Consider the following 15353-nt stretch of genomic DNA (forward strand, 5'->3'; position numbering starts at 1 on the left):
GTTTAGTTTTTGGTTCCAAGCTGCTTTGAAACATTAATATTATTATTATTATCAAATTTACAAATTGTGTACAAAATTATCTATAAATAACAAGAATGCAGTGAACTTTCTTTACATCGACTTCATTTGCGCCATCAAATCTTCCAGAGAGGTGTCATCCACCGGCGCCGTGGCCGCCAGCGCAATCACCGAGCTGGATTTGTCCGGTACCTCATAGGCCAGACGCAGTCCCTGACCCACATCGGTGCTCTTGGACTGCTCGGTAGGAGCATTGGCAGGGGGAGCATCTTCCGCCACCAGTTCAATGCCCCAGTCGTTGCTGGCGTGCAGAGGTTCGTCGGTGGGTGCCTCCTCCAGGGCCACCACGGGCTTGGGCCTCGCCTTGAACTCTTGCTGTCGCAGCAAACAGTTTTGATCATCGCACTGGGGATTTGGCTTCAGCGTCATTTTGGGAAAGAAATCATTCAGTGCATTGTAGCCCAGGTAATCGGAGACTTCGCCAAAGCTCAGCAAATACTTGAGGGCGTTCTGCACCAGGAAACCAGCTGTGATGCCCATGGTGGTGGGCAGAGAGGCAGCACACACACCCTCCCGCTTTAGAGTCTTCTCGTCAATGTTCTCGGCCACCACCAGCGGTGGAGCGCAGGCGAAACAGGCAGTGTCCCCGGGACGTAGAAACTGTATATGGCCGGAGACTGCATTCTCCGATACGCCCGACTCGAACCAGTTGAGGCACTTCTCATTGCAGGCCGCATTAATGGCCATGCGGGCCTCAAAGTTGTCCACACAGCTCAGGACCAGATCCACGGGCTGGCCAGCCACAGTACCGCCACCAGTAATCGTGTTCAGAAAATTGTCAAAATTCTCAATGGTGGTGATGTTATAGTTGTGCGTCTCGATGCGCACATCGGGATTGATGAAAGTCAGGGTGCGTGCGGCGGCCTCCACTTTGGACAGACCCGCCTGGTCGGGCGTGAAGAACAGCCGATTCATGTTGGCCAGCTCCACCTTGTCGTAGTCGAAGAGGATAAGCTTGCCAATACCGCAACTAAAAGAAAATCAAGACAAAGCTCCATTTAACAGATATTCGGAATTCACTTTCACTTCTTTCTGTTTCCCTTACCGCGTAAGCATATCCGCCGTGACGCTGCCCACACCTCCGACGCCCACAATGGCAACCGTCTTGTCCCGGATGCGCTCGTAGTTCTTGACAATGTTCATGCGTTGCAGGGCCATTAGTCGGCTGTACGGATTGGAGTCTACCACCTCGGCGGACATGTGTTCGATGCGATCGCGGCTTTGCCGGATGACCGCCCGCTGATCCTCCACCTCCGTCTTCAGCTCGGCGATGATGGCTTGCAGTTCATCGATGGCGTTGCTCATGTTCTGTCTGGCAGATGAAAACAAATTCTATGTGTGGGCTGGGTGGGATCTGGAAGTCTGTCTTGTTTGGTCCTCGCTTTCGCCGTGTTTGTCGTCGTGTCACCAGTGTGTAAAGGTGTCAATCCATCGAGGGCACTATCGATAGTATCGATATTTTACTGCTAGCCTCTACTATAGACGGTTTTGCGACTATCATGATAGTATCGAGCTACAGTCGTTACGCTTTTGATATGTTTGGATTGGCTGCTATAAAATACGAAGACATATTTGTAAACAAATCGACAGGTGGCATCTAATAGCCTTTTTACACTGGGCGCGTCTGCTATCGATATCGGCATAGACACAATGAAGCAGAAAAGGCGTTTACATTGGAAGACGTGCGTCTTGAATTTGGATTTGGGTGTTTGATGACAAGGAAAGATACACAAATTTTTGAAAATCAACAGAATTAAGCAAAATGTCAGGAAAATGGACGAAAAAGAATTGATTCTCATATTTAAATATTATTTTCAGACATTTCATTGTAGAGTTTGTGGGAGTTCTTCTTCAAATTATGAAAACCACCGAAGTTCGTCTACAGCAGTGTCTTAATGGCATCAGGGGGTCAGAAAAATTTCATATGATAATAATACAATCAGTTTCAAGTATTTTATTTAATGACTTTATGTATATTTTCACCTTTTCGCACAATCATACATTTTTAGCGCCAAAATTTGATTTTTGATCTACAATTTTTTGTTGTTATTAGTGGCAATGAGCAAAAGCAATCGAATATATCGAATAGACGCACATGAATCAGAAACTGACGCAACTTTTTGCCACCACTAGGGCCCTATGCTTAACCTATGTAAAAAAAACTGCGTCTCCGGCAAGACGCAAAGAAGCATGACGCAGCTCCAATGTAAACAGCCTATAATTTTTACAATGGACTCTACCAGTGTGACCGCGGACTTATCGATAAAATATACCGTAAATATACTGACTTAATTGAATACAAATATTTTTGTGTGTGTCATCGATACTGTACGCTGAGTTCGTTAAGCAGCACTGTAACGCAGATCTGTGTTATAACTCGAGTTGCTTTGATCGAAATTTAAAGTTTAGAAAATTGCGTAGATATACTTTTGCCTGAACCGCTCTTTTCTTAAATTTAAAATAATTTGCGGCGATATGAAATGAAAAGTAAGCGAAAGCTGGAGCCTGTCTGTACGATGTATTAATAATGCTCAGTGCGTGCATCCTAGTACAATATATATATGTTGCATGCGGTTTTAGTAATACAAATGTATGTATATTTCAAGCATTGGTTTTCGCTTAGTTTTTTCTACAAATGAATCGCAAATTGTGGGAATACAGTCGACATGTCGTATGTCGCACAGTCCATGATTCTTTGGCCAAGCATAAAGCAAAAAAAACGCAATCAATTTTGAGTTATGGTTTTATTCGATATTTCTTTGATTCACATATGTATGTATGGATCGATTTTGTTTCGTTTGGGCTCCTCTCCGTTCCGTTTCGTTTCGTTCTTTCCGCTACTCAGTTTTTGCTCAAACTGATCTTAAATATCACAACTGTTAATAATAAGCGACAAACAAAATGCGCACAAAAAAATCATTTTGATATAGTTAAAAAAAAAACTTCATTACGCTAGAGATACAAGTATTGCTTGATCTGCTTGGGTGAAGAGAGGGGAAAGGGTTTTATGGTTTGACTGCCAACTTATAAATTTACATATGTAATCAGCAGTTGGGGCACTTGACCAGACCCACCTCATCGCAGTTCATGCACTTTAGGGCTACGAACTCTGCGGTGAAATGATTCCGATGCACCGACTTCTTGGATCCACTACAGGAGGGGCAGGGCAGCAGGCGATATCCTCCGCAGGTCTGGCATGTATAAGCCGTCGCGATGGACTACAAAAACATACAAAAATTGGTAAATGAAATAAAGTCAAACGCAAAGTAAAGGTTAGTACTGTTTATTTCATCAGAAACCAGTTTGTATTGTAATGTTTTCTTTTTTTTGCTCACCTTGTAGGGCCTTAGCAGTTGACGAAGCTCCCCAATTTCGTTTAAACGTTCCACGGTATCGGTATCCTAAATGAACGTTATTTTTTTTAAAATTATTGTTTAAATATTGAAATTCGTGGATCACTTACTCCAACGTGCTGACCCTCGACAAAGAGCTGTGGAACTCGGATGGTCTTGTTGTGCATGCGCTCTTTTATCTCCTGTTGATACTCGACGCTCATGAAGACATCGCGCTCCTCGAACTTGATCAGCAGAGTGCGTAGAATCTGTTTGACGTTCGCGCATTTGGCATAAGTCTCCCGAATGATGCCCATGCTTGTTGTGTAGAGAACTACTTTTCCTACATCCTTTTCCATGAAATTCTGAAAGAAAATGGTTCAAAAACAATGTTGTACTTGGAAAACTTTTATTTACTTTTCGATGTGTGTTTGAATTTGTGTATTATCGCTTAGAGGTTTATTTTTTCTTGTTTTTCTACACTTTAGACTGCGGAACTTTACATTACTATGCTCCCTCAATGGGGAAACCGTAGAACATTTCTCAATCCAAAATGAATCATTTCAGTATTTATTTTTTTTCATAGTAAGTTCAAGACACACACTGTATCTTGGCCCCTATAATACTCAACGTTTCCTCTGCTCGTATAATGGTACACATTTTAGAAACATACAGACACTCGTACAGGCAGATATAATCGTTGTTACAAATATGTAGCTTGGTAAATGCCAGGCAGCAATTTGGACAAAGCGAAATACTTGTTAATTGAACACCAAGCCAGTTTCCTTGCCTTGCTTTGCCAAATTGATTAGCGAGTCTCACTGAAGGGACCCACTTAAACAGAGAGTTCTTTCTTACTCGATACCCTACCCTTTCCCCGATGGCTGACTTCAGGGTGAAAACTGTGAGTTAAGGGTTAACGAACGGAAACTGTAAAATACGTATAAACAGAATGAGACTGAGTGAGCCATTACTAACATCAATTCATATTGTAAGTATACTCCAGTAGAGTATCTTCTTTCCCAGATATACAGATATACATATTCATGGAATCCAAGAGTTCGATGTCATTTAGATATTGATACAAATAATCCTGCACTATATCACTGTATTATATACACTTATAGATGCAATCCTTAAGAACTTCAAGTCACCTTCACTCACCTTCTTAATTGACAACGAACAGACTATCAAAGTCTGTAACAGAAATGTGCGAAAGTTTTCCCCTCCGGTATGGACTTAGTTCGAGGACATTCCCACACCGGTTCGCAGCCTTGATCAGGGTGTCAACAGCCTCGAATACTCTCTATGCATACGCTTGCATGAAACCAAGGCAGCCAGAGAGCAGTGTCCATAGAGATAGAGACCAAGTAGGAGCCAGAGTCAGAGCCAACAGCAAAGCAGGTGGCCAAAGCGGGCTCCGCCATCGCCTCAGGTGGCAGTTATTTAATATATGGAATTTAATAACGAAACATCACACCAGATGAGGCAGACATGGCCAGCAGTGAGTGGGGGGAGAGACATAAGAAAATGAAAAACTGGTACATTAATAATTGCCATCAAGTGGCAACTAAATGCGCCTCATTTGTCGCTCGTCTAACATCAACAAAATGAGCAATGTCCACCAAAGTTCAAAGCCATCAAATGTAATGAATATGAATGTGAATATGAATACAAGCCTTTGATACAAGTCACTGCTGCTTTGAACTGTGAACTGTGAACCGCAGGAACCGCGGCCCATGGCTAACGTGATAAAAATCAACTTTTGCAGAGCCGAGAAGGGATCGCAGACAACAAACATCGGAACAGATAAAAACATTAATAAAAACGTTTCTTAAAATATCCGAAAGAAGAGGAAAGAGAAAGCAGGTCACTAAAGATAGCCAAAAAAGGGAAGGGAGAGACCACTGAGGGGTTTTTGCCAATCGTTAGCTTTGATCTGAACCCAGGAACATGGGCTTCAAGGAGATGGACTGGACTCAACGAAAGCTGTTTACAGGCAACAAAAAAAATTCAAATAATGAGCGGTTCAATGCATTATGTGAGCTTTTGTTTCAGACGGACACGTGGACGGAGACGGCGGACGAGACGGAGACAGAAAGTGCGTTACTCGATTCCGATCGACGATTTTTGTGCATGGTAATGAATTGGTTGGCGTTTTTTCACTCTTTCTTTGCGTAATACTCTTACATACTCAGTGCATAAGAAAGATATGCGAGTAACTCTTATAAGTAAGGCACATTCATTATTTATGTATTTCGATCAAACTACATATGTATATATAAATACTTCTGTTTTTTAACATTTAATTTACAAGGATATATATTGTGAGAAATGAGTACTCCGTTGAACTATTTTTGGAGCAAACTCAATAAAATATCGAAATAAAACTCCAACAATCAGTGAGGTGACAGTATTTAAAACAGTCTTCGGGAGCGTACAATTGTTTGTGCTATACGACCATTACTGTTATGGTTATGGTTATGGTAGAGCCAAGGGCTGTCTTCCAGTGGGTTTTCACGCCCAGCTATAGCTTTTATCTGATCTCGCGCGTTTTTTTTTGCATAAATTTACACAGGTACGTGAGTGAAGTGGAAACATTTCACTTTCGTTTCGTTTTTGATTTTTTTTTTTTTGGTTTTGTTTTCAGTTTTTTGGTTTTTATTCATTTTCAGTTTTGTGTTCGATTTTCAGGTTTGCTTTGCCCTAAACGAGCTTCAATTTGGAAATAATTGGATATTTTAACAAGCCCATTTCGGCTTGGTTCGGCTCTCTCGGCTTTCTTTTGGCCCTGAATGCAAATTGAAATTAAAATGCAGCTAACGCCCTTTATCGTATTCGCACTTGTTTTTGTTGCTTAAATGTTTGCTCAGACATTTATTTATATTTATTGTACTCGGCATTGCCCAGATATTGCTGTTGCTGCTTGCTACGATCACTATGCCCATAAAACAATGTGAGACCAGGCCGGGCCGGCTGGAAGAAAGATTTCTCAAAAAATTCCATAGATCTGCAGCGCGGTCACGTAAAATTTCATTTTCATTTTCACTTTCATTTGGAATTTGAATTTGCTGCGGTTACTTTGGTAGCAAATAGAAATAACATTTTCTTAAAAAATTGTGTTTTTTTATGAGCCGCCGCTTTTTGTGAGACTCATCAAAATATATGCGAGCCAATAATTTGTGTGTGCGGTTTTTTTTCTTAGGCAAATTAGCAATTTTAACCTTGAAATTAAAATCAATATATAATTATTTAAGAAAAAGAAGAGGAAGAAAAAGTCAAAGAAACGAAATTATTTTGCAGATTAAGTCGGGCGAACAAAACTTGCATAACATTAAAAAAAAAAACAAATTATAATATTAAAGAGCGACTAATACGTTAATTATGCAACAAAAACAACAAGCAGCGGATATATTGAACTGACAGATCGAATCATATTTTTTGGGCCACTGCCAATGTCGGTTCCTTTGCATTTTGCCTTAGAGTCGTCGGAGACGAGTTTTTAACCGAAAGTCGGCTTTTGGTATCGACTCAAATCGTGTGGAGTGGAGTCATTAAAATATCATTTATGTAGCTAATTTGACTTTAAATATAAGCACACGTACATACATATGTATGTATAAGTCCATCTATCTGGTTTTAACTCCTTATAGACACACTGCCAGAAGAGGCAAAGCAAAAAAAAATGAAAGTTTATCTAAATGTAATGACCCGATGACAACCACACTTACACGCCAAATCCCTTTCGAAATGGCACGAGATAATTGATTTTTACAGAAATGGCTGAGCCGAATTTAGCCCTCACACGAGTACAATGCACAGACGCAAAGTTACATGGGAACTACAGATTTTGCAAGTGGTTCCTTAATATCCAATTGATCTAGTACTACGCCGCCCTTTGAATTTTTCGGTAATGATCGGTGAAAAATGGAAATTCCACCTATCACCATCACCTATCACAGCTATCTTCTACCATATTTCCTTCATTCTGGGTAATGCCGATTGTTCAATTCCGATTCTGACCCGCCCTAATGTACATATGTATATCTATTTGATACGATGTGCATATGTACATAAATTGAAACGATGACTGGCTACAATATTTGTATTTCTCTGTATTCGGCTACCATACAATTGAGGCTTGGGAGCCATTGGAGCTAAGCGCTGCCAATGCCGTTTAATACTGCAATTCGAGACGCTTTTGTTACGGTCCCCGAAATGGGTCAGTTCAAAAGTAAGCAACTGGCTCCACCTCCACTCTTGCAAACCATTAAGAACTTTCCACCAGCGAGAAGAAACCCGAATCGAAATAGAAATCAAAAGTGAACTTTAATGTGAGTGACAGACAGCAAAGACAGATGTAATTAGTCGGGAGGAATTGACCGAGCCGCGGACCATTTAAGCTCACATTTATCTAACTTATCTGCTCATTCATCTACTCTACCTACCTACTATATCTAGCCATCCATCCATCCAACTATTTGGCGGGTTGACTGTCTCCGCTTCTGTACTTCCGCCAACTTTCTACATACAATTGGTGTTGCTGTCGAATACTCGTATGTTTCCATTCGCAGCGGAGCAGATGCCCATTTAGAGATGAGAGCCCTAAGCGGGCTTACTGGCTTTCGTTTGTTTAATTCGAGGCGTATGTGACATATTAAGCCACTTAACGGTGGCTCAAGACTCCAAAAACAACAACAATATTTTACACCAACAAGAAAAATGTACACTGTCAGGTGTTAATTGTCTTTTGGGCAGCAATCAAGAAAGAAATTTCTCGAAAATTATTAATGAAAATAACATATTATAAACTGATGCCTAGTTTTTGGGGGATGGGGCTGGGCGGGGGGGGAAAGCAGTCGCGTGAATTCGAGCTGATTTACTTTCACGTGAACGAAACTATTTTGTGTACATATGTATGTATGTATGTATGTACAATATGCATGCATTCGTCTCAAGAAATAGACAAACGAAGCAACAAACAAACAAATCCTCGCATATACTCGTACGTATTGGAACTTGCATTGCATAATGCTGACTGAATGCAATGTGAGTGCATCCACAGCTTATGTGTGGGTGCTAAAGTCAGCGACCCAAGGCACGCCAACTCCCCGAATCCCCATTGAAGACCCAAAGCCAAATGTTAAAAACACAAACGAAATTTAAAGAAATCCATAACAAAACCAAAAACCAAAAACTTTCTCAATGAATACAACACCCACATGCTATTGGGTGAGTGTTTGCATGAATCACCTACAAATTGTAAAATAAAACTCGTAGTTATTTTAGTTTCACAGCACCAGAAAATCAAGTTAAAAACTTATTTATGGAGGTACATACAGATCTCCCATTCTTAATGCAAATGTGGTTGCATTCGTATATGTATACACATATTTGGAAACCATTCTAACGAACACTGGAGAGTGGATCCAGGGCAACGAACTTAAAGCCCGAATGTTATGCAGATCCTTTAACATATTAAAAACACTCACGACACTTCGACTAGTACACAGAACTATTTACACCCATTTTGTTCGAGCTGTTTCCTGGATTTAATCTGTTCTCCTATTCCATCTTACTGTCTCTAACCTTTCATTGATTTGATGGGTTGCACTCACCTTGACACTGGTCTGCTGCAGTTGCAAGAATGTGGCTACTCCATCGCGCACACGGTTCTTGACGCCGCGCACCGTTCCCTTCGCGGAGTGTATGGTGGACGAAGACGACGACTGTGACTGCGAAGGACCCCTCACATCCCTATAGCCAGCGAAGGTATCCTCTCCGTCTCCCGGGAAACCGTTGAACTTGTACTCCCGGGATGAGGAGGAGAAGGTGGATGTGGTGTCTGCTGATGGTTCGCGCCCGAAGTTGCGGAAATTGTCCAGCTCGTTGATGTGGAACGTGTAGAACTGATCGGACTCATATTGCAGCGGACGGCCGTCAATTTTTGTGGCTGTCGGTATCATCAGTGTGTCCGCGGACGTCGGTGGTTCCCGTTCGAAACCGCGTATGTCTCTCATCAGGGAGGTGGGCAGCAGGACGGATGGCAAGGCCTCCCCAGAGTGCAGCGAATCGCAGCTCAGGGAGGAACTGCTGCTCTCATCGCATTCCTCGCTATCCGTCAGGCTGTACGCCCGCTGATGTGTGCCCATGGACACGACGGACCCGCTCTGGGGCGATTCATTCACTCGCACCCGCGTTGTCTTCAGGTGCAGCTCCAGCTTGGGAACATTGCTGATCTCACTGCCCGGCGATTTGACACTCTCCAGATCACTGCCCGTTCCACTGTCGAGGGTTTCGCAGGGTGAGTACTGACCGCTGGATACCAAATAGCACAGCTGATAGCTGGGCAACGATTGTAAAGATTTTTGTGTGAGATTGGCTGAAATCTGTGTCTGTTGCTGCTGCTGCTGCCCCTCTTGCTCCTCTTTAGTTAACTCGGCCTTTGGCTGGTGCTGGTGCGGGTTCTGGTACTTCTTCAGGACCATCTCGCTGTCGTTCAGCTTAACCACACTGATCTGCTTGCCAAGCCTACGCTGGCTCTGACCGTTGGCTATCTGTATCTTGACCGTGTGCTGGTGCGAGCACTGGCCAACTGTCTCGGTCGCTGCAGCCGAGACAGCATTAAGAGATGCTGCTGTTGCGGCTTGTGCTGGTGCTGATGGCTGACTAGCAACGACTACAACGTCGTTGGGGAGAGCGCTCTCTTTAATTTCTCCAACCGCGAGTGGAGATGGAGATGCGGCTGCAGCTGCAGTTGCAGCTGGATCCATGATCTCAGCTGACAGAACGCTGCTATTACAGCTGATAATGGTTGTGGCCAAGGCTGTGGCTGTGGCTGTTGCTGTGGCTGTTGCTGTGCATGTAGATGTGGCTGGGGAAATTTCTGCGTAGTCCTCCGATTGGCCAATCCGCACAAGCAAATGTGGATAAATTTTGGTTACTGTTGTTGTTGTTGCTGTTGCTGCTACTGTGGCCGCTTCTGTGTTGCAACTAGTTTCCAAATTATCTTTGGTTGTATGGTCAGCATTGGTTTTGTTGGTCCTATTGCTGTCGCCAAATGCCAACATCATGCCAGCCTGAGACTTGAGCGACATTTCAGCTATTTTGCTGCTGTCGATGCTCATTGTTGTTGCAGCTGTGGTAGTGTCTGCTGGCGTTGCTGCCGTTGCTGGTGTTGGTGGTTGAGCAGATTCAATGACTATTGAAATACCGCGCAACGGCCTTTGGCGCTGATGATCCAGCTCGAGCATAGTACTACCTGGTGCCGTCATCGCTGTCGTTGTTATTGTGGCCGACCCCGTTGTTCTATAACATTCAACAGCTCGCGGTATGTTAAGGTGCAATATCCAATATCCGAATTTTAAAATATTTGTATTTCTATTGCACTGTTTTCCGGTTCCGGGGCAGGGGCTTGGTTGGTGCAGATGTTCTTCCACTTGACCGGTGCGAATGCTGCAAGTAAAAATAAGCAAACGATAATTGCGTGTGAGTGGGAGCAAAATAGACATATGAGATAGACATTTGCAGATACACAGATTCAGGAAACCTTAGTCCCAGCCTCAACACACAGCTTCATCCAGCACGAGCTTGACATTTACGCCGAAGATGTGCTGGCACACAAATATACATAATAAATGGTAAAAGCTTTGCGCCAACAGCAACAACAAAAACGTCAAGGGGGGAAACCAGAAAAAAAAAAAACAATAAGCACAATAATGATATACACCAGCCACACAATACACCGCCGCAAAAAGCAGTCAGAACCAGCAGAAGAATGTTGAAAACGAATCCCAAAATACCTTATGATATACTCTATACTCTAAAAGCCAGCGTCTGAGGCGTTTCAGTGATTTCAGTGATTTCAGGTTGAAGTGCAACCGACCACTACTAGATGATGCATTTATGGTGATTTATATGTACTCGTATTATCTTCACAAAACTAACATCAGGGGGAATCATGGCTATCATACAGAGACAGAGATAGGACACCTCATATCCCGTGATCTGCTGTTGTTCCCTACTATGTTTGTTTTAAATTGAAAGAGAACTTAAATGGTTGACAGACTCGTGCACACTGACAGTGGGTCAAGCTGTGAAAGGCCAGGTCAATTAGTATCGCAACTTCTGGTGTTACAGAGCATTTGAGCCAGAAATGTTAAGAACAAGATTTACATTTTAATAGCCCCCAGCAGCAGTCGGAGCAGCAGCCGGAGCAGACTGAGGAACTTGAAATATTGGGCGCGCAGTGCCTGCGGCGCTATTTTTGTGGAATCTGGAAACTGGTTACACTTGAACCTGGCGTTGGCCCAGCTATTTTTATGGTTGCTGTTGCTGTTGCCTGTTGCCTGTTGCTGTGGTTCGAATGCCAGTTTGGAAATATTTGAAGCGGTCGTTTTGTGAGGCGTCTTACCTATAGATTTGGGATGTTGTTTCAACTGCTGCTGCTGTTGCTGCTGCTGTTGGACTGCATTCGCCGCTTGTTGCACACAATTTTCATTTGTGGCCGGTACACACACTTGAAAAACAAAAAATAATTAAACCAAAAACTTTAAAGTGCTCCAAGAGGAGGGGGGATGGTATAGTATGGGTTGTCGTGGGGCCTTTTTACAACACACACACGCACAACGCACGAACGAACGAAAATCTCGGATTGGATTTGGGGATCTTTCGTGATCGTGGGAGACAGACTCTCTCGATGGACACCACACTCGAAACTCGCGCCGCGTACAACTCATTCAAAATCGCGCTGGCAACTGAAAGCCGCAGCAACAAAGTCGCGCTGAGTTGGCTTGGCGTGTTGTGCCAGCAATTTTTGTTTCTTTTCTGCTTTGCTTCTGCTTCTTCTCCTTCTCCTTCTCCTACGTGCCGCTGTTTGTTTCTGTTGTTGCTTTTTAATTTTTGCTTTCAAGAAAACAAAATAAGCCGCAGCCGCAGCGGCAGCAACGTTAAAGCAGCATCGCAACAGCAGCTTTGAAAATGCATGAAATAAACTCTTGCGACCCGAAATTGGGATGCCCTTTGCCTTCCCAAGATTCTCAATTCTCAAGATTCAAGATCTTTTTGTCTGAAAAGATATATCCCGTGGCATATATGTATGTATGTATGTACATACATATATGTAGATTCGAAAATGATTTATTTTGTGTCACAAACACGTGCGCAGAACAGTATACTCTTTGGAAGGGCATTCAAATTACTTAAGCGAAAAATATGCGGAGCTGAGAATTTGTTTGCGTGCGCAAGCGCAGCGTCGCAGTCGCCGTTGCCATATCTTTCGCCGTCTTCACTTGCTGCTGTTGCTGCTGCTGTTGCTGATGCTGTTGCTGATGCTGTTGCTGTTGCTGCTGCTGCCTTCACTGACGTAGTACTCGTTTGTTGCCAAAAGTTAATTATTTGCGGCAGTGCGGCAGCACAGTGGGGCAGAACGGTGCAGGTGGCCAGGAATGTGGAATTTGGCGTGGCCCAAACTGGTTTCGGCTATGCTCAAATACAACACGGCCGCTGACGGGCCAAAAAAGCCAATCACTGCTGCTGAAATTGTTCTACGCATAAGAATCGTTTCAATAAATTCGCTTCTTTTTTTTTCTTAATGTTATTTGTCTTATCAGTAGATTCTAAAAAAAAAAAATAGTCCCGCAATTCTGTGTTTTAAAACTGAGAGAAAACAGATTTTTCTTATATTTCACAAAACAACAAAACGGATGTCTGCCTGTCTGGCGTAGCACTTGCGATAGCCAAGTGGCAGATAATTACATAATCACTTTAAATAGTCTTTTGAAAATTGTCTATGAAGAAAATTCGGGTCATCTGCAGTCATTTACCATTTATCTGTAACTCGCTAAACACTCCGCACCTGCAATCGACTCCACATCCAGCCTTCTTCCTCGTTCGTGTCCCACTGTGCATGCCACTGTCGGCCACATAAACGTCAATAGATGTATTGCTGTTGCTTTTCTGCTGTTGTTTGCGGCATTCGTCTCAGCTATTTAATTTATTTCGCCTGCGTCATATATGTACATATGTACATACATACATACATATGTACATACACACCTTACCATATCTCAATATTTACCTGTGTGTTTGTTTACCGTAGAAGAAGCTATAATGATTATATCCAAATTTTTAAAATTCAGAAAAATGCATGTAATAGGGAACCGCCTAATTGATAACTATTCCGAATCTATTCTGGATCTTATATCGGAAACCTAACAAAATCGAACTTTATGGCTTTGTCAAATTTGGTATTAAAACATGATGTCCTCATAAAGATTGATCTGAAAGAGTATCAACAGCTACGGGTCCCAACGCTGACCTCTTTTTTCTTCTTTCTACTGATTTGTTTGTTTTTGAATGCTGTCCCATGTTGTCGCCTCAGCCTCTGTCCGCTGTTCGCAATCTGTTGTCCGCCGTCCGCCGTCCGCCGTCCGCCTGAGGTTGGCTATGAGTAGATGCCAACATCGACGGGCTGCATTAAGCATGTTTTTTTTCCGGCTCCATTTTTCGCTGCGTCTCTCTTCCTCTGCCTCTCACTCTGGGGAGCGGACAAAAACTATGCCAAAGATTTTGTCGAACTGGTGCCGCCACCCAAAAAGTAGATACATGTGTATATAAGTACATATGTACACACTATGTATGAACAAAACTAAAGTTTCCGCTTATCCAAAAAAAACGAGAAGGAACGTGTGAGTCGCTTCTGGGGACGCGACTCTACTTATACCCGTACTCAGTCAGTATATACATTTTTGAGCATGATTTTTTAGAATTTTAGAATTAAAAATTTTACATTTTTTTGCTACATATGATATCTACATCTACATATACAATGTATATTCTACATCTAACATGTAGACTGTACATGTTCCAATTAGATTCTACATCTCCTCCGCTAGGGGTTGCTCGCGCACTGAACGCGGCAGAGTGTGCGAGCGAGAAGGAAAATGAGTTGCGTTGTCTGGAACGGGAGGGGGAGGGGAAGCAACTGAAAATTAATTTCTTCATTCTGGCTATAATTATGATCCGATCTAATTCAGATTCGGCAATCTGGTAGATATGGGCATTCTCTACGATACTGCGTTTTTAGTTTTAACGTATCTTTAAAACTGTGCCTGCCACAGATTTTCGTCCTTTGTGTGGGCGGAAGGGGGCGGGGCGAAATTTTGAAATACACTTGTAGCAGTGTGATATCACATGAGTCTGGAAACCAAATTTGGTTTCTCTAGCTCTTATAGTCTCTGAGATCCAGGCGCTCATCAAGACGGACGGACGGACAGACGGACAGACGGACATGGCTATATAGACTCGGCTATTGATGCTGATCAAGAATATATATACTTTATGGGGTCGGAAACGTTTCCTTCTCTGCGTTGCACACATCCACTTTTACCACAAATCTAATATACCCCTTAACTCTTTTTTGAGTACGGGTATAAAAAAAACTTCCTAAATGCGGCTTTGCTCAATGAGCAATAGTTTATGGATTTCTGGTTTTATTTATATGTATGTGTACATACGCAAGGGTCGAAAATAATACACCTTGCTGTTGCTGGTATAAATCCCATATGAAATCCCATTCTGACCGTTTTTCGTGCGGTCTAAATCAAGCCTAAGAAGATATAAAGGCGAGTGGAGGCACAAAAGTAACGATTGTGAAGCCCAAAAATAAACCGTAGTGTATAAACTCGACTCTTGTGTAGCCATTGATCTGGCATCTGGACAGATCTTAATGCCCTCCCTCTGTAAGAGTATGAAAACAAAAAAAAAAAAGAAAAAGCACTTCGATTTTGTGTGTGCAATCAACGGAATGTAAAGCTTGGAGTACGAGTATGCAGAAAGTAATAGCCACATCATGCTACAGGTATTGCAGCTTGTAATTTACCGCTAATTTTATGCAGCGAGACGTCCAACGATGACGACGGCTAGGCTTTATCACTGCCGTCT

General features: G+C 42.7%; 2 protein-coding genes across 2 annotated transcripts; both read right to left on the bottom strand.

Annotated features, from left to right (window-relative positions):
• Positions 1-26: 26 nt before the first annotated feature.
• LOC111064950 (ubiquitin-like modifier-activating enzyme 5) lies at positions 27-1499 on the bottom strand. The gene is made up of 2 exons (XM_022352825.2): positions 1124-1499; positions 27-1048 (listed from the first exon to the last, which is right to left on the bottom strand). The coding sequence occupies exons 1-2, from the start codon at positions 1381-1383 to the stop codon at positions 112-114; spliced, it is 1197 nt and encodes a 398-aa protein (XP_022208517.1). The 5' UTR covers positions 1384-1499; the 3' UTR covers positions 27-111.
• Positions 1500-2821: 1322 nt separating this feature from the next.
• LOC111065061 (glutaredoxin domain-containing cysteine-rich protein CG12206) lies at positions 2822-11906 on the bottom strand. The gene is made up of 5 exons (XM_022353026.2): positions 11824-11906; positions 9029-10865; positions 3542-3775; positions 3414-3479; positions 2822-3296 (listed from the first exon to the last, which is right to left on the bottom strand). The coding sequence occupies exons 2-5, from the start codon at positions 10682-10684 to the stop codon at positions 3123-3125; spliced, it is 2130 nt and encodes a 709-aa protein (XP_022208718.2). The 5' UTR covers positions 10685-10865; positions 11824-11906; the 3' UTR covers positions 2822-3122.
• Positions 11907-15353: the final 3447 nt, after the last annotated feature.

Source organism: Drosophila obscura, unplaced genomic scaffold (assembly GCF_018151105.1).
Source record: "Drosophila obscura isolate BZ-5 IFL unplaced genomic scaffold, ASM1815110v1 contig_73, whole genome shotgun sequence".
Taxonomy (NCBI): domain Eukaryota; kingdom Metazoa; phylum Arthropoda; class Insecta; order Diptera; family Drosophilidae; genus Drosophila; species Drosophila obscura.